This window comes from Callorhinchus milii, unplaced genomic scaffold, assembly GCF_018977255.1.
Source record: "Callorhinchus milii isolate IMCB2004 unplaced genomic scaffold, IMCB_Cmil_1.0 Scaffold43, whole genome shotgun sequence".
Lineage (NCBI taxonomy): Eukaryota > Metazoa > Chordata > Chondrichthyes > Chimaeriformes > Callorhinchidae > Callorhinchus > Callorhinchus milii.
In genome coordinates this window covers 1-18,677 of record NW_024704784.1, presented here as the reverse complement: position 1 = coordinate 18,677, position 18,677 = coordinate 1, and the positions used below count along the sequence as shown (strand labels likewise).

Below are 18,677 nucleotides of genomic sequence, written 5' to 3'. Positions count from 1 at the left end.
AGTGACTGTGCATCTGTATGTGAACGTGATGGCCAATTTGTGCACAGCAAAATAGTATGGGGAGAGAGCAGGGAATTGGGATTAGACATTTTAGTTCCAGTTGGAGAGCTGGCACAAGAACAATCTTAATAGGCCAAACGGCCTCCTTTTGTGCTGCAGTTTAAATGATTCTCTAATTAACCAAGCTCAAGATAGAAATATCATATGTATTGGAATTAACTCGCTTATTTTGCTTTATGTTAAAACAAGTTCACATTGTATTTTTTTTTGTGGCAAACTGAAAACCCGACTGCATTGCTGCAAACTGATCAGACTAAATCTAGTGTGAAATTTGGTGCATTTGTAAAGGGTTTGTACTGGAGCTCAATTGACAGGCATTGGCATTGACCAACTTGAGATATGCAAATTTAGGTGGTACAAATTGAGGTGATGTCCATTCAGAAATAGTCTTTTAAAGTTTTTGGATGATTAGCAGAGCTCTGTATAATTCATGAACTCTCCTTAGCATCCGTGAGAAAAATTGTGAATGAGAAGTATAATTCGTACAGAATGCACTGTTATAATCAGCAGACTAAGACCAGGCATTAGACTAACTGGCCTATAAGCCACTGATTCATATCATATCAGTCTTTTTGTTTGTTTATTGTTATTTGTCGTTTTTAGAGGTTTCAGGGAAGGAAGGTTATTGGCCAGATGTTGTGGAAGAAAGCTTATTGTCCAGATGTTGTGAAATGGAAAATTGTAGCTTGTAATTAAAGATTTCCTTAACACCATGTGTTTGGAAGGGCAACTAAATTAATTTCACTTCATTCACTTCTCCTACATGGCGTCTGTGTGTCCTGTCATTTATATTCCTTGAGCTCTTTCCTCAATCCATCCACCCACCTCTATTCAGCCCTCTCACTCAAGCATTTTGAATTCAAGTGGTATTCCATGTTGCACACTGCCTGTCTCCACTATAACGACAACAGCAACAAGCTTACATGTGTATAGCACCTTTCACGTCGGGAGAGCGTCCCAAATATAAACATAGCAGAGGGTGATCCTCCACACATGGATCAGTTGCCAGCGTCTCCGCCATCCCCAATGAACTGCCCTGCTCCAGTATTATTTCATCCAGCCTTCAGAACAAGTCCCTGCGCTTTTGGAGCTCCTAAAATATTAACCGGAGGCTCCCCAATTTCCTTACTAATTTCCTAAGGATTTTTGAATGTGTTGTATTTGGTCCAAGTATCCAGGGGACAGTTAATAATTGAGATTCCTCATAAGACAATCATTGACTGCTACATATGTTGTTGATTCTGTAGCAGGTTGGCCTAAGTGGACTGTGTCCTGATATTATTTATATGGGCTGATCTAAAAATCACATCTGTGACTTCCTGATCCTCTTTGATCTTAGTATCCAATCTGCCTTTCGGTGACACACTCCAATGCAATGCAGTGCAGTTATGTTTCACAGTTCTGGACATAAATCCTAAGAAAACCTGATCTGTTTTATACAGTGTGATATCATGCAATGAACAGGAACCTTTATTGATCAGTATGAGTACGAAATCAGATATATTCAAATTCTCAAATATGCACAGCCACATGGAGTTACAGCTCACTATTGAAGATGTAATTTGTAATCCTCATTTCTTGTATGCTTTACTAACACAGAAGGCTGTGTTTTGCCATCATGTATACAGTAAGTTTAATATTTGAGTGGGGGAAAATTCCTGGAATAGGTTATCCTATGGGTCCATTGCTTGAGAGGGTCCCTGAACTCTACACCTTCTATTAAAAATTACCTCTCTCATGGCAAATCGTGACTAAGATCATGACTGTCCTGTAAAGGTCCTCCTGTGATGGTTCTCACCCCTTGAAGTATGTGCACATTTTATTAATGCTTTCTTACTAAGTGGCCTCTGCTTCTCTTTTAACCCTGTCGGTATGCGATCCTATTTCAAAGGTGACTCAACTAAGTCAGAGTCACACACAGACAGGTATTCCCAGTTAACCCCAAGGCACTGGGGTTAACAATTGTTCCATCGTCTTATATAGTCGCAGAACATCACAAATTTGCCTACAAATACAATCGCTACACTTTGAGATAGTTTTGTGAAACATTTTGATAAGTTTCAATAAGGCACTATATTAATTGCTCGCACTAGTTGACCTCCGATGTTGACAACTACCCTCCGAAGTGCTAACTCCTTTTCTTGTCGAGAATACTACAGAGACTCGAGGAAACATTCGGTGGAAACAACAGCTTTTTATTAAAAACTAGCAACCTTAGGCTACCTTGCATATAAGGAACACAACCATGGAAGATATGCAACAATGGGCGCAAATATAACAATCACAAATAACTATAACAACTGGCAGCACAATACCACATTAGTAAAGGAACATGAAACTAGCTCTGACTGTACAGTAGTCCTGTACACGTCAGTACATACCAGATGATGACCATTAGTTAGCGACCATGAGGAGTGTCGAGCATTGCTTTATAGAGGCGTATGATGCAATTGCGAGGGTTTTTACCCGCACTAGTGCCCACTTGTTATTTGCAGGCTACTTGGTAATGCTTGTTAGCTGACTGTCAATCAAGCAGCCCTGGGACCTATACATTGCTGCAACGCGTGCAGGCTGCTTGCTAACTCTGAGCTGCAAGCAGCTTCCGCAACTTGGAATCTTACAGAACCCATTTAAGGGGGCAGGCTTCCCTATTTCCCTTAAATAATATTAGACAGTTATATATGCATATTATTTACACATTACAAAAGAATGCCCCACTTTAGAGGCAGATATCCGTTAGATAGCTGATGAAACTCTAAGGCTTTGGGTGGCAGCTTCTGGAAAGCGCTACCTGGAATTTTTCAATGCTGGGGAGGTGCTACATAGTTTGTGGTGCCGCCCTTCAGTTTAGACGTTAAATCAAGGCCATGTCTGCCTGTTTAGGTGGACGTTAAAGATCCCATGGTACAGTACTATTTGAAAAGTATCTCCCGGTGTCCTGGCCAACAATCCCCAAAATACAATTGGTCATTCATTTTGTGGATATTCGTGGAAATTTGATGTGCACAACTTGGCTGTTGCTTTTGCCTATAAAAACATACAGTCAGTATCTTTTACAGTAAATCCTGTGAAACCCACAAAATTTACAGTCAGTAAATTCTGTGAAGGCCTTTGAGACGTCTCGAAGACATGATAAGGCGCTATATCAAATGCAAGGATTATTCTATTATTACAAGCAGTTTGAGACATCCTCCTGAAGTGAAAGGCGCTATACCAAATGATAGTACTATTTGTATTTTACAGAAAAATATATTGTTAGAGCAACAGTACTTTCTTTCAAACCCAGCAAGCTATAATATTTGTTGATTTCTCCCCCCTCTTCCCAGTGGTTTATTCTGTAAAGAAAATCTGTCCTCCTGGCCAAGATAACTAATATACAAAGACAGAGCCACCCAAAGATTAGGTAGAATTTTCTTACGGAATAGATTTAGAATTTCATGGGAATTAGTTACAGGGTATTTCTTGACAAGTCTCCAATAATGACATCCTCTGTGCAAAGGGCATCTCATATGAAGGACATGATGATGCCAGCGCTGGCCACTGCTTACACAAACAGCTGGTGTCAGTAGAGAAAAACAGATCAAAAACAGAGCACAAACCCTATGTAAGATTGTAGGAGTGTGATCTAATCTCCGGGTTCAAATGATACTTATAAACTTTCCTCTTGCAGTTTATGAGACAACATTTAAATCCCTTGATTAGATTAGTGCTTGTAATCACTCCCAGGTATCCATTATTTTATACGTAAGATATACCATGATCTGAATGGTCTTGTGTGCACATGATGCATTTAATAAACCCAATTTTAAAAAAAATATCTGAAACTAATCTTAAAACACATGTAAACTATCATACAGGAAAGCGCTCACGCTGGACTTCCATTCAACATGGTACTTATCCAGTGTGTAGACCCTAGGCTACAATATGCACATGATGAAACCTCTTGTGGATCATTATGTTGGGTCCCCTTGTACAATAGATATCCATCCAAGCAGCATAATGTGCATAAACTGTAATGTAGCCAAATTGAGAGTAGATTGTAGACGACTGAATAGTGGGAACGAAATAAGGGATGAGATTTGCAGAGATTAGAGAGATTTACAATAATAAAAGGGTTGCATTCAAGGAAAATTTTAACAGTCCCCAGGTTGACTGGAACAAGGAAAATATTTGTGGTCAAAATGAGGTAGTGTTTATAGAACATTTCCAGGACTGTTTCCTTATTGAACGTATCAGAACTCCAACCAGGGGATGCAACACTAAATCTGCTTCTGGTTAGTGAACCAGGCAATTAAGGAAGATACCATAGATATAATACAACTTACATTTATATAGCATCTTTAATAATAATATTAGTCCTTGCATTTGATATAGCGCCTTATCATGTCGTTCAGTGTCTCAAAGTGCATCACAGAATATATTGTAAAATTAATTGACTGTGTATTTTGTGGGCAAAAAAGCGACAGCCAATTGAGCACAGCTGTGTGCCACAAACAGTCGTGGATTCAGTGACCAAATTTGTTTTGGGTGGGAAGGATTATTACCCCCCGGAAAGCAATCCGCAATTAGACTGACAGCCGGGTTCCTACATATTCTAGGTGAACAGAGGTGCGTCAAGTAAGGAAACATGCCTAAGGTTTTGTCCTTACCTGGAAATTAAACCCAAAGGATTTGACATCAAGAGGATATGTTCACTGCTTCACAGTGCTGGGTGAGCACCCAAGCTGGGGTGGGAGCTGAGGGTAGGGAGAAGAAACATAACCGAACGTGCGGTCAACGAGGTATATTTTGAGACTGACTTGGACAAGATAAGGGAGGGGGAGAGTCGGAGGGAATCCAGGATGGCCGACCAATGGTGGGGAGGATAGGGCAGGGGTCATGAAGCAGGCCGGTGTTAGCTGAGTGAAGTGAGCAGTCCAGACAGTGTGGATGAAGGACGTCACAGAAGTAAGGTGAAGCAAGATTGTGGGGGAGATTTGAACATCAAAACAAGGTCCGCTGGGGAATGGGGAGCCAGTGGAGCCGGGCAAACATAGGGATGACAGGCTAGCAGAGTCTGGCAATGTAAAGGTAGGAGAACATTTGTGGAATCGTGGGCATAACCTATTTGGTTCATAGTGAGAATAGAGAAAGAAGAAGAGGTGGTGGGCTAGAAGAAAGCAAATTTCAATGGATGGAATGGAGACTTAGGTTATCTAAAGTAGGTGGAGAAAGTGACAAACAAAAAAAATAAGCAGGAGTGGGAGATATTTAAATAGGGCAAAGTTAAATGCAACTAAGAGCAAAGGGGATGAATAAAAGATTCCACAGTTAAATAACCCTTGACCGGCCCTTGCAGGGACCGGCCCTTGCAGGGACCGGCCCTTGCAGGGACCGGCCCTTGCAGGGACCCCCCTTGCAGGGACCGGCCTTGCAGGGACCGGCCCTTGCGGGCCCTTGCAGGGACCGGCCCTTGCAGGGACCGGCCCTTGCAGGGACCGGCCCTTGCAGGGACCGCCCTTCCCCCCGCAGGGACCGGCCCTTGCAGGGACCGGCCCCTTGCAGGGACCGGCCCTTGCAGGGACCGGCCCTTGCAGGGACCGGCCCTTGCAGGGACCGGCCCTTGCAGGGACCGGCCCTTGCAGGGACCGGCCCTTGCAGGGACCGGCCCTTGCAGGGACCGGCCCTTGCAGGGACCGGCCCTTGCAGGGACGGCCCTTGCGGGACCGGCCGAGGGACGGGGGGACCGGCTTGCAGGGACGGCCTTGCAGGGACGCCTTGCAGGGACGGCCCTGCAGGGACCGGCCCTGCAGGGCCGCCCTTGCAGGGACCGGCCCTTGCAGGGACCGGCCCTTGCAGGGACCGGCCTTGCAGGGACCGGCCCTTGCAGGGACCGGCCCTTGCAGGACCGGCCCTTGCAGGGACCGGCCCTTGCAGGGACCGGCCTTGCAGGGACGGCCTGCAGGGAGGCCCTTGCAGGGAGGCCGGGGCCGGCCTTGCGGGCGCCTTGAGGGACCGGCCTTGCAGGGACCGGCCCTTGCAGGGACCGCCCTGCAGGGACCGGCCTTGCAGGGACCGGCCCTTGCAGGGACCGGCCCTTGCAGGACCGGCCCCTTGCAGGGACGCCCTGCAGGGACCGGCCCCTTGCAGGGACCGGCCCTTGCAGGGACCGGCCTTGCAGGGACCGGCCCTTGCAGGGACCGGCCCTTGCAGGGACCGGCCCTTGCAGGGACCGGCCCTTGCAGGGACCGGCCCTTGCAGGGACCGGCCCTTGCAGGGACCGGCCCTTGCAGGGACCGGCCCTTGCAGGGACCGGCCCTTGCAGGGACCGGCCCTTGCAGGGACCGGCCCTTGCAGGGACCGGCCCTTGCAGGGACCGGGCCCTTGCAGGGACCGGCCCTTGCAGGGACCGGCCCTTGCAGGGACCGGCCCTTGCAGGGACCGGCCCTTGCAGGGACCGGCCCTTGCAGGGACCGGCCCTTGCAGGGACCGGCCCTTGCAGGGACCGGCCCTTGCAGGGACCGGCCCCTTGCAGGGACCGGCCCCTTGCAGGGACCGGCCCCTTGCAGGGACCGGCCCCTTGCAGGGACCGGCCCCTTGCAGGGACCGGCCCCTTGCAGGGACCGGCCCCTTGCAGGGACCGGCCCTTGCAGGGACCGGCCCTTGCAGGGACCGGCCCTTGCAGGGACCGCCCTTGCAGGGACCGCCCTTGCAGGGACCGGCCCTTGCAGGGACCGGCCCTTGCAGGGACCGGCCCTTGCAGGGACCGGCCCTTGCAGGGACCGGCCCTTGCAGGGACCGGCCCTTGCAGGGACCGGCCCTTGCAGGGACCGGCCCTTGCAGGGACCGGCCCTTGCAGGGACCGGCCTTGCAGGGACCGGCCCTTGCAGGGACCGGCCCTTGCAGGGACCGGGGGCCCCTTGCAGGGACCGGCCCTTGCAGGGACCGGCCCTTGCAGGGACCGGCCCTTGCAGGACCGGCCCTTGCAGGGACCGGCCCTTGCAGGGACCGGCCCTTGCAGGGACCGGCCCTTGCAGGGACCGGCCTTGCAGGGACCGCCCTTGCAGGGACCGGCCCTTGCAGGGACCGGCCCTTGCAGGGACCGGCCCTTGCAGGGACCGGCCCTTGCAGGGACCGGCCCCCCTTGCAGGGACCGGCCCTTGCAGGGACCGGCCCTTGCAGGGACCGGCCCTTGCAGGGACCGGCCCTTGCAGGGACGGCCCTGCAGGGACCGGCCCTTGCAGGGACCGGCCCTGCAGGGGAACCGGCCCTTGCAGGGACCGGCCCTTGGCAGGGACCGGCCCTTGCAGGGACCGGCCCTTGCAGGGACCGGCCTGCAGGGACCGGCCCTTGCAGGGACCGCAGGGACCGGCCTTGCAGGGACCGGCCTTGCAGGGACCGGCCCTTGCAGGGACCGGCCCTTGCAGGGGACCGGCCTGCAGGGCCGGCCTTGCAGGGACCGGCCCTTGCAGGGACCGGCCCTTGCAGGGACCGGCCCTTGGGACCCCCTTGCAGGGACCGGCCCTTGCAGGGACCGGCCCTTGCAGGGACCGGCCCTTGCAGGGGACCGGGCCCTTGCAGGGACCTGGCCCTTGCAGGGACCGGCCTTGCAGGGACCGGCCCTTGCAGGGACCGGCCCTTGCAGGGACCGCCCTTGCAGGGACCGGCCCTTGCAGGGACCGGCCCTTGCAGGGACCGGGGGGGCCCTTGCAGGGACCGGCCCTTGCAGGGACCGGGCCCTTGCAGGGACCGGCCCTTGCAGGGACCGGCCCTTGCAGGGACCGGCCCTTGCAGGGACCGGCCGCGGGACCGGCCCTTGCAGGGACCGGCCCTTGCAGGGACCGGCCCTTGCAGGGACCGGCCCTTGCAGGGACCGGCCCAGGGGGGGTGGGGGTGACTGGCAGGGAGGGAGGGCGGGGCGGGGCGTGTCGGATTGCCTGGTCCCACCCACCCGCCTCCTGCACTCGGTGACTGGGAGGGATGGCGGGGGGGTTTCGGGGCGGGATTGCCTGGTGCCCCCCCCCCCCCGCCTCCTGCACTCGGTGCAGCGCTGTGAGTTGTGATCCTTTCCAGTGGAGGACACTGGGGACACTGGGGGGACCCCCGATGACCGGACTGGGGGGCCCCGGACACTGGGGGTGTGTGTGTGTGGGAGGCGCTGCTCTGGAGGGATTTCCTGCAAACAGCTGAAGGATAATTGAAGCTGTTTGTGCGGGTCCTTAACCATCACTATTACCATCACCACAGCGCCCCCCCCCCCCCCCCCTGCCCCCCCAGCCCCCTGCCCCCCCCCAGCCCCCTGCCCCCCCAGCCCCCCCAGCCCCCGCCCCCCCCCCCTGCCCCCTCCAGCCCCCTGCCCCCCCAGCCCCCTGCCCCCCCCCTGCCCCCCCAGCCCCCCTGCCCCCCCCTGCCCCCCCTGCCCCCCTTCCCCCCCTGCCCCCCCTGCACCCCCTTCCCCCCACAGCCCCTGCCCCCCCCTGCCCCCCAAGCCCCCTGCCCCCCCCAGCCCCCTGCCCCCCTGCACCCCCTGCACCCCACCAGCCCCCCTGCCCCCACCCCTGCCCCCCCCCCCTGCCCCTGCCCCCCCCCCAGCCCTGCCCCCCCCTGCCCCTGCCCCCCCCCCAGCACCTGCCGGGGAGATAGGTTGTGGGATTGGGGAAATAATAATAATAAATAATAATAATAATAATAGGGCAAAAGATGCTGTTAAGGGTGGCTGGGGGTGGGGAAAGGGGGGCTGTGGCTGAAGTTGGCAGTCAGTGTTGTGAAGATGGAAGAACGTCAACTTGATAAAACCCCAAATGAAAGGTTGAAGATGAGGTTTGAATAAATCGTTGGTTTGATATTCTGTACTGTCTCCGTGAGCTGACGTGAGCCAATGCCTGAAGTGCGGAGATGCTGACGGGAGCCAAGCAGGAAAGCCCTTGTCTTGTCAACATGAAAAACATAAGAAATAGGAGCAGGAGTAGGCCATTCGGCCCCTCAAGCCTGCCCCGCCATTTAATAAGACCATGGCTGATCTTCTAACCTAATTCCAGTTACCCGCCCTATCCCCATATCCCTTAATCCTTTAGGTTTTAAAAATCAATCTCAGTCTTGAATATGTTCAATGACATCCTGATGGAAGAGCTCCCTCTTTCACCAATACTGGTGCCAGTGGTCCACAAAATAAGGCATTATACAAATGCAAGTTCTTCCTTTTCTCCAGCCAGATCTTGTTGCATGTGGAGTCCCAGTACACAGCAAGTACACTTAGCTAAAACCTGCTTCTTTTAATCACAGGCTTCACACGTGGTTCCAATGCGAGTTGGGGTCAAAGTAGGAGACATGTTCCTTCAGGATACCATTCTGTGTGATGGCCTAATGGACGCCTTTTATAACTACCACATGGGTGTAACAGGTAAGAACTGTCACTGAATAAATACAAGGTTTGCATTTAAGTACTGGAAATTAATTGCATTTCCCTCTGTTTTCTAACCTCTCTGAGGATCTGTGGTGTTTAGTTCTAAGGCTACCAGCTGCCCTCCAGTATCTCATTAAAGTGGCCGTACTTCATGTGGGAATCCGAGTGGTAAAGGGTCACTGGGCTGTTTGACCATGAGAGGAGATGGAATATCACAGACAAGTCTCTTCCTTGTGTGTCCACACACAAGCACCTTCCAGCCAGGACCATTGAATGTGATAAGAAGTGGGAACACTGGCTGTATTTTCCTCCTACTTATACAAACTAATTGTAACATCCCATCTGCTGCCAAGCTGAGACCAGGTAACCTGGCACAAATCTGGGTCATCCAAGTCTCAGTTCAACGCCAGGCAGTGCCTTTGTCAACCAAGTGCTCAAATAGAGCAGCTTGGGAATGGAGCAATCTATATGCAGGGTTTGATAAATTTATAAGATAGTATTGTTCTGATTAAAAATGGGGGGCGTTATTTGAATAGAAAATGTTCTTTTGTTTCTATTTAATCATGTATTGTAACCATTTCTTAAAATTAGATACTGAAATAATGGGCAAAATGTGTTTGAGCTCAGATTGCAATCCAAAGTGCCTGTTCCCAGCCTCCAAGACACAGTCGTGTATTAACTACCTCAGCTGTGGAGGTGCTCATCGATGATTGGAAAAATGTGAACAAATTTACTGGAACAAACCTGAATCCTTTCTGAAGTTCAAAATATGGAGGAGGTTAATTCTGTTCTGAACTGTAAAGGGAACATGACTGTTGACTAAAGATGCTCCTACAAAATACACAGTCACTACACACTTCATAGTTGTGAAGCACTTTAAACATCCTCGCGAATAGAAACATACTATTCTTGGTGGAGACCCAGGCATCCTACATGGCTCAGCCAACTTAAGACCAAAAGATTCTGTGGTTGAATTCCTTGGAAGCTCAAGCTTTTAACCTTTTTAGAGCAACAATATATCTTTAAAATTATCCTCTGTGGTGATAGATAAGCAAAGTCACCCGAGGGCAGTACTTTTACACTGTGATGACTGGCCTAACAGAAGCCAGGAAGGTGTGTGTTATCCTAAAACCACCTTGGAGGGTGTGAATGTGTGAACCAAAGCTGTGCAAGCTCATAGAACGGACGTAGATGTAAAGTAGCATGTTACTTGATAGCCATCATTATGTATAGCTACGGTCTCTTGGCCATGCACATATTTGTATAAAGGTTTGAAGCTACAGAACGTTTCCCGAATTACTTTTCTCGTCCTCTCGATGCAGCTGAGAACGTGGCGATGCAGTGGCATGTGAGTCGAGAGGAGCAGGACAAGTTTGCTGTACAGTCCCAGAACCGAAGTGAGGCAGCACAGAAAGCTGGCTATTTTAAAAGAATTGTTCATGTCTCCGTCCCTTCCAGGAGAGGTATGTGCTGTACTCCTAGGAGGAGAGATTTTGAGACTGACTGGTTCATCTGCACGAGCGCGTGTGAGTGCGTGTAGGAGAAGGTTTCAGAAAGTCGCATATTCTAAGCTTTTTCAAGCCTCAAAAACAAATATCATAGAGGGGATCTCTATAGAGGTATATAAGATGCTGAATGAGATTGAGAAAGTAAACCTACAATAATATATTCAGATATACCAAGCCAGCAGAAAACAAGGTACAGGTTCAGAGTTGTAAAGGACATTATTTAGGACACACAACAAGAAGTGTTTCTTTACACGTTGCTGCAACTGCAGTAGATTACCAGGAGGGATGGCAGAAGCTAGGTTGCTGGACACTTTTTTTAAAAAAACTATGCGGTAATGAGAGATGATAGCATGGATATTCTGGAAGGCTCAGATTGAATAGGCCGAAAGGTTTTATTTATCCAAACCTCTTTTGTGATCTTATGTCATCCAGTCTGCCCTAAACCCTATGGGCTTGCAAGAGGTCTTCCAAACTATTTGGCACTCAACCAGACAGAGGCCAACACTATTCACTTCGACTAACATATGTGCCACACTTGTTTTTAAATGTATAACACTTATAAGTCCTGTGGAGTCCTGTGGCTCAGTGGTTAGAGCACTCGCTTTGCAAGCGAGAGACCTGAGTTCAATTCCAGGCAGGGCGAAACCTTGGGCAAGTTCCCTTACTCCACACGCCTAATAATAATCCCTCCAAAAACCAAAACCAATAATAAATTGGTCATTTTCAATCTACGACTGTTTGTGGGACATTGCTGTGCGCAATTGGCTGCCGCGTTTGCCCACAAATATACAGTCAATTCACTTTACAGTGTGTTCTGTGAAGCGCTTTGGGACGTCCTCCCGACGTGAAGAGCGCTATATCAAATGCAAGGATTATTATTATTATTATAATGAAATTAAAATTTTATTTGGTACTATTGTGTAGCCTCGAAGTGCTACATTTTAATTAGGAGCCTTAATAGTCTAACATCATCCTCTCTCTCTCTCTCTCTCTCTCTCTCTCTCTTCAGGGCCTATCGAGGTGTCAACCGATGAGTTTCCCCGTCACGGAAGCACCTTCGAAGCCATGTCTAAACTAAAGCCGGCTTTCGCAAAGGGTGTATCTGGCACTGTCACTGCTGCTAATGCTTCAGGTCAGCAGAAAGAATCACTTTTGTAATTTGCTTATAAAGTCGTTGAAAAGAAGGCAGTAACTTTACTGACAACACACTCTGTTTGCTGTTCTGCAGGAATAGATGACGGGGCCGCAGCTGTGATTCTGATGAAGAAATCAAAAGCTGACAAGAAATGCCTGAAACCTATGGCTCAGATTGTATCCTGGGCCGAGGCTGGTTTGGATCCTGCCATTATGGGAGTCGGGCCTATAGCAGCAATAAGGAAGGCCGTAAGTAATACAAGAATATTGTTAATACTTACACCTCTTCACAGCATAGAGCCTTAACCAGACTCAAACATGTTCATTTATTAGCACAACTCTACTTTTATATGGTGTGTCCTGTTTTGGGAATGGGCTATCCTGCAAGTGAGAGAATTGGCAGCTATTCTGCCCCCAGGACTCTGCTATTGTTTTTTAAGCACCTGCAGGAGACGAGACTGGGGTCATGGCTCAACTCCAGGTATCTCCCTTTCCCATTTGGAAAAGGTCTGCTCGGTCACTCCTCACATGGCTGATATCATTGACTGAGGAGCGGTCAAATTGTGTCCCCCTGAAGTAGGGTCAAATAGATTGTTTTCTTTTCAACCAATGATTCACCCACTGTGCATTCCACCATCTTCATATTCAAGGGTAATGACTTAGATTTACTATTTATTCTAGGTAGAAAAAGCCGGCTGGACGCTGGATGAAGTTGATCTCTTCGAAATCAATGAAGCTTTTGCATCACAGTCTGTAGCTGTTGTCAAGGAACTGGGTATAAACCCAGAGAAGGTGAGAAATGTAGATATAAAAAATTGGCACTACAACTAAATGCAATTGATCCTTTTTACTTCCTGATTCACCCAATGGGTCAATGTGGGATGTAATAAAACAACAAATTGCATTTATAAAGCGCCTTTCATGTCGGGAGGATGTCCCAAGCCACTGCAGTCGAGGGTTTGCATCCAAGCTGGGGTTGGATTCGGGAGGGATGGGGGTCAGGAAGATGACCGGTCAGAGGAAGGTTTTGAGGACCTTGAAGGAGGTAAGGGAGAGTTGAGGTGGTAGGGCTCTCGTTGGAGTTCCACAAAGTGAGAGCAGATAGGCTGAAAGCCTGACTGCTGATGGTAGGATAGGCAGTGGACCTGAAGCAGGCCAGTGGAGTAAGGAGAAAATTAGGGAAAAGGTTTTCCCTCTTTTTTTAAAAAATGCATTTTTTGTGTTTGTCTTTCTAGGTAAACATCCAAGGTGGTGCTATTGCTTTAGGTCACCCTCTGGGAATGTCTGGGTGCCGCATTCTGGTTACACTTCTCTACGCACTGGAGAGAACAGGAAAAAAGCGTGGCATTGCTTCTTTGTGTATAGGAGGTGGAATGGGAATAGCTATGTGTGTTGAAAGGGAATAAATTGCTCCTAAATTTTACGACAAGAACTGAAGATACTCTGCAGCTAAGCTACTGACTGGATAAAATTGAGCTTTTATTTTAGAGGTTACAGCCTGATTCCAATGAAATGTAGGTGCATTTTGTTTTCATAATGAATGTGTAAAGTAGGTAGGTTTTAAAACTATTCAAAACTTCAGTCCACATAAAATGGTTCTGAAAATTAGTGTAACTTTTAAATATTTGATTAAAAGTACTGAAGTTTGAAATCATAGTAATATTGTGTATGTGGAATCCATACTTTTGTTAAAATTCATAAATTCCTTCCTATTATCTCTCAATTCAGATTGACCATTTTTTTCTTTATGAAATAAATTGCTCAATGTACCATTGCTGAATCTTGTAAACTGACTCTCAAATTACATCAAGTGCCAGTATTTGTAGAAGGGCAAGATGGTTGAATACATGTGAGAAAGCAGGGGAACATTCATTGTATTTTAATTTTGCTTTAATTGATTTACAAATGCTCCCTAATACTTTTGAGCATTTTATCATTCCCCATGGTAAGATCAGCAACCAAGAATCAGAGAGGTTACTTATTTGGGGAGATAATAATCATCCTTGTATTTGATATAGTGCCTTATTACATCCTTCCCCAGTAGTATTTTTAATGAATGTTTTCCCCAGTGAATTTGTGTGAGGGAGAAATCATGTCCACAATGAAATAACATACACAATTAATTAGATTTGAAAAGACCAGAAGCACAACATCAACGTTTATTCATGAAATTAAGGTGGTCTCTTAACAGCTCCCTACATAGATGGGCTGATCACTTGACAACTGTCACATTTTATTTCTGAAGGAGCTTGAAGCACAACTGTCAATGTACAGGAAATAATTTTGCACAAATAACTTGAAAGAGTTGACTATAGGTAACAAAGTAAGAGGTCTTTTAAATCCGGTTTGTGCCAAATAGCACTAAACAAGCATAGTAAATTAAACAGAGCACTAAACAAGTGGCACTGGATTTCAGACACGTATGACAAGCTGCTCAATCTAGAACAGAAGTACAAGAAGCGCCTGATGGATGCCAAGAGTTAAACATGAATTATAGCAGCTGATTTTAGAACTCAGGTGCTTCAGCCATTAAGCTCTCCACTTTGAACTGCATCTTGGTAACTCTTTCCTTTGTCTTGCTTTTCATCTGGGTAAAGTTTGATGAGATCATCAATTCGCAGGATGGTTATAGCAGCTTCTGTTGCAAACTTCAGACTCTTGACTTTAACCATAGTAGGCTCAAAGACACCAGCTTGTTTGTTGTCCCTTGGCTTCCCATTCAATAAATCAAGACCAATCCTGCACAAACAAAATGTGAATTTGATTAACACTGTTTTAATAGCCAGTCACTACAATATTAGTAAAACATGCATAATTTCCGATTGAATTCTGACAACTCAGCCATAAAAGTTACTTTAACAAGATGGAGAAAATCAATTTTGCACTTTACTGCTATCTGGGGCACCAGGTCACCAAAAATCAATGATTGCTCATGAATTACAACAATGTTCAAATTTAGTTTCATCGCTGATTCAGACAACAATGGGTCTCAAGTCACAATCTTTTGCAGACCACAGTACAATAAAATTTTTACCATTTCAAAGTTTTGCGATCAGGATTGACCTGAGCTTCGTTGTGGAATGCACGCAACTTTTCAACAAGGTCTGTAGAATCCTGAGCAGCATTCACTGCCAGAGTCTTAGGAATAACCAACATGGCCCGGGAAAATTCTGCAGTGGCAAGTTGTTCACGTGATCCCTAAACAAAAAGACAACCAACAGTTAAATACATGAAGTACTTTTAACTTATTTTCTTAAAATAATTTTTAATACTGCAAATTAATAGGGACAGTAATCCATGGTTAATCAGCTCAAAGCATACGGTAAAAGTGCCCTCCCCCAATAATCTTGAAATACAATTAAACCCATACCAAACTAGTTGCATAGTTTTCCAGGTAGATGGAGAGTGCGGCTTCCACAGCCCCACCTCCTGGAACTAAAGACTTGGACTCAAGCACTCTCTTCACAACACAGAGTGCATCATGTAGGGAGCGCTCCATCTCATCACACATGAAATCATTTGCTCCTCGCAGAATGATTGATGCAGAAGTACGGGCCTTTGTACTGAAAAATACAAATTAAACTTTACAACAATAGTACTTGTGAGGGTTGGGTTAAACTCATTTTAAAATGTCAGCATCAATTTATACCTCACTTTTAGAAATCAGAATCTAGATCCCTCTTTCAATCACAAACATTGTGTGCACTGCTCCTGAATGAACAATACCTATTGCTTATATACTGTTATGCAAAGCAATATTCATTGCCGACTTCAACCAGGAATAGATGTGACAGTTCTACTTTCATCAGCAAACTGCTTAGATTATATTTATATGCACAACAAATTTAATCTGCATCTGTGCAGTCAATATAAAAAAGATTCAACCCCATTACAATCCCAACATCTTTTTCAATTCTGCAACACTAACAGTAACATTACAAGATACTACACTGTATACATTGGAGATAATTTTTTATGTTCAGCTAATGCATTACTGAGAAGACATCAGCAAGGTCTTCAACAACAACAACAACAAGATTCCATTTATAGAGCGCCTTTCACGTCAGGAGGACGTCCCAAGGCGCTGCACATTTGGGTCATGACCCGAGCAGGGGGGAAATGGTCAGGGTGAGGGGAGGGAAGGGAGGGAGAGAGGAGAGGGGAAATGGTCAGGGTGAGGGCAGGGAAGGGAGGGAGCGAGGAGGAGGAAGAGAGTCGAGAGGGGAGCTGAAGGCACGGTCAAAGAGAAAGGTTTTGAGACCGGCCTTGAAGGAGGAGAGGGAGGAGGCGGCGAAGGCACTGGGGGATGGAGTTCCAGAGCCTGGGGGCTGAGAGGCTGAAGGCCCGACCACCGATAGTAGGGCGGTTGGGGCGGGGGACGTGGAGCAGACCGGAGCCAGAGGAACGGAGGGTACGGGCAGGTAGGTAGGGGGATAGTAGGTTGGAGAGGTAGGAGGGAGCAAGGCCGTGAATGGCCTTGTAGGTGAGGATGAGGATCTTGAAATCAATCCTCTGGGGATGGGGAGCCAGTGGAGGCGAGCGAGGGTGGGAGTGATGTGATCGCGAAGCCTGGTGCGGGACAGTACACGAGCTGCAGAGTTCTGAATGACCTGCAGCTTGTGTAGGGAGGTGGCGGGAAGGCCGGCGAGGAGAGAGTTCCCATAGTCCAGCCGTTGAGGTGGACAAAGGACGTGAACCAGGGGTTTCGAGCGGCGTGAGGGGTGGAGGTAGTGCCGTAATCTGGCGATATTCCGGAGGTGATGGAAGGCGGTGCCAGTTGTGGTGCGGATGTGAGGGAGAAAGGACAGCTCAGGGTCGAACAAAACGCCGAGGTTCCTGACTGGCTTTGAGAGGTGGAGAGTGCAGCCTTGGATGCTGATGGTGTCAGCGCCTGAGGTGCGGAGGCGCTGACGTGAGCCAATCAGGAGGGCCTCGGTTTTTCGCACGTTGAGCTGAAGAAAGTTGTCTCTCGTCCAGGACTCGATGTCGGACAGGCAGGCTGTCAGGACATCGGTGGTCGTGGAGTTGAGAGTAGAGGAGGAAAGGTAGAGTTGGGTGTCATCCGCATACATGTGGAAGTTAACTCCATGTCTGCGGATGATGTCACCGAGGGGGAGCATATAGAGGGTGAAGAGGAGGGGACCAAGGACAGAGCCCTGAGGGACACCACATGAGACAGTGCGGGGGGTGGAGGAGAAGCCATTCGTCGAGACGAAGTGAAGACGGTGAGAAAGGTACGACCTAAACCATTCAAGGACAGTGCCTTGAAGGTTGAGGTGGGAGGACAAGCGGTGGAGTAGGATAGCGTGGTCGACCGTATCGAATGCTGCCGATAGGTCGAGGAGGACGAGGAGACAGAGGGAGCCCTGGTCACAGATGGTCAGGATATCATTGGTGACCTTGACCAGGGCAGTTTTCTGTGCTATGGGCAGCACGGAAACCTGACTGAAGGGGTTCGAAAAGAGAATGGGTGGAGAGGAAAGAGCGCAGTTGGGAGGCGACAACTCTTTCCAAGACCTTGGAGAGAAAGGGGAGGTTGGAGATGGGCCGGTAGCTTGATAGCTGCGACGCATCAAGGGAGGGTTTTTCAGGGTGGGCGTGATGATGGCAGTTTTAATGGAATGGGGACAGAGCCAGAGGAGAGGGACAGGTTTATGATGTCAGTGATGTGTGGGGCAAGAAAATGGAGCTGGGAGATAAGGAGTGGAGTGGGGGTCACACAAGGCTTCAGTCACACAAGGCTGAATATTCTCTATCCCAAGCGTACAACTGCTCATGCCACAGATATTAGCAGGGCAGCAAATAAATGGGAGTTCAGTAAGTTGTACATGTTTTTCTTACTTTTTAACAAGTATCAGTTCATCATCGCATATCCTTTCTTGAACCACCTCCTCAGCTTGGCCCACTAAAGAGGGATCAAAACTCTCATCTCCTTCCAAGTTTGCAAGAGTTGAACAGATAGTTGCTATAAACAAAAACAGGTAAAAATCATCAGAAAAGGTTTCTCAGTCCAAGACACCCTTTTCTGATTTACGTACTTTTAACACTTCAACAAAATACATTTGTATAGCGCCTTTCATGTCGGGAGGACGTCAGAATCACTAGGAAAATTCCAGCTGATTCCGAATGCCAACCTTTCAAAATTGAATGACATTAATATTGGACATTAAACTCGATAGCTTGTCACTCCAAGGGTAAAGAGCTGAGCAATAAGTTATCCCGGGGTACGAGTTTGATAAAGGTCCTCCCAGCTGCTCCGTGGCTTTTGGCCCTATCCTGTCACACGATAAGATGTAAGACAGCGTAGCAGGCCACGGCTTAGCCTCTGCAACGCATCTGAGCATAGGCACCCAACCTCCGCTACCAATCACAGCATCGGGCTGGAGGCCTTTGTAATGCAAGATGCCATATTACAGAACCAGTTATCAGATCAATTTTCGACTAAGAAGATAGCGAATAAGCTATTTTCTGCTCGCTGGATTCAAACAATCTGAGTCAGTCATAGTGGCTATCACTAGCCACTATGAATGTCAGCACAGACAGAGGCTACTCAGTGCACCATTGATCCGCGCTAGGAGTTGGGCCCACAGAAT

At 48.4% G+C, this 18,677-nt stretch overlaps 2 protein-coding genes across 4 annotated transcripts; one reads left to right on the top strand and one right to left on the bottom strand.

Moving 5' to 3' along the window:
- The first annotated feature begins 8,732 nt into the window (after window positions 1-8,732).
- Window positions 8,733-13,858, top strand: LOC121851507 (acetyl-CoA acetyltransferase, cytosolic-like). Of its 3 annotated transcripts, none has more exons than XM_042345370.1 (7): window positions 8,733-8,859; window positions 9,322-9,439; window positions 10,765-10,905; window positions 11,960-12,082; window positions 12,179-12,333; window positions 12,766-12,876; window positions 13,320-13,858. In XM_042345370.1, exons 2-7 carry the CDS (start codon window positions 9,340-9,342, stop codon window positions 13,488-13,490), a joined length of 801 nt encoding a protein of 266 aa, XP_042201304.1. In that variant the 5' UTR covers window positions 8,733-8,859; window positions 9,322-9,339; the 3' UTR covers window positions 13,491-13,858. The 3 variants fall into 3 exon arrangements, with proteins under 3 accessions (XP_042201304.1, XP_042201303.1, XP_042201305.1); XM_042345369.1 differs by having other exon boundaries at window positions 8,733-8,955; XM_042345371.1 differs by lacking the exon at window positions 12,766-12,876 and having other exon boundaries at window positions 8,733-8,955.
- Window positions 13,859-14,229: 371 nt separating this feature from the next.
- On the bottom strand, window positions 14,230-18,088 carry LOC103178964 (T-complex protein 1 subunit alpha; the record flags this gene model as incomplete). The annotated part of the gene is made up of 4 exons (XM_042345373.1): window positions 14,230-14,823; window positions 15,119-15,282; window positions 15,455-15,647; window positions 17,926-18,088. Coding segments are annotated over 4 exons (737 nt in total), but the record flags the coding sequence as incomplete, so codon positions are not given.
- Window positions 18,089-18,677: the final 589 nt, after the last annotated feature.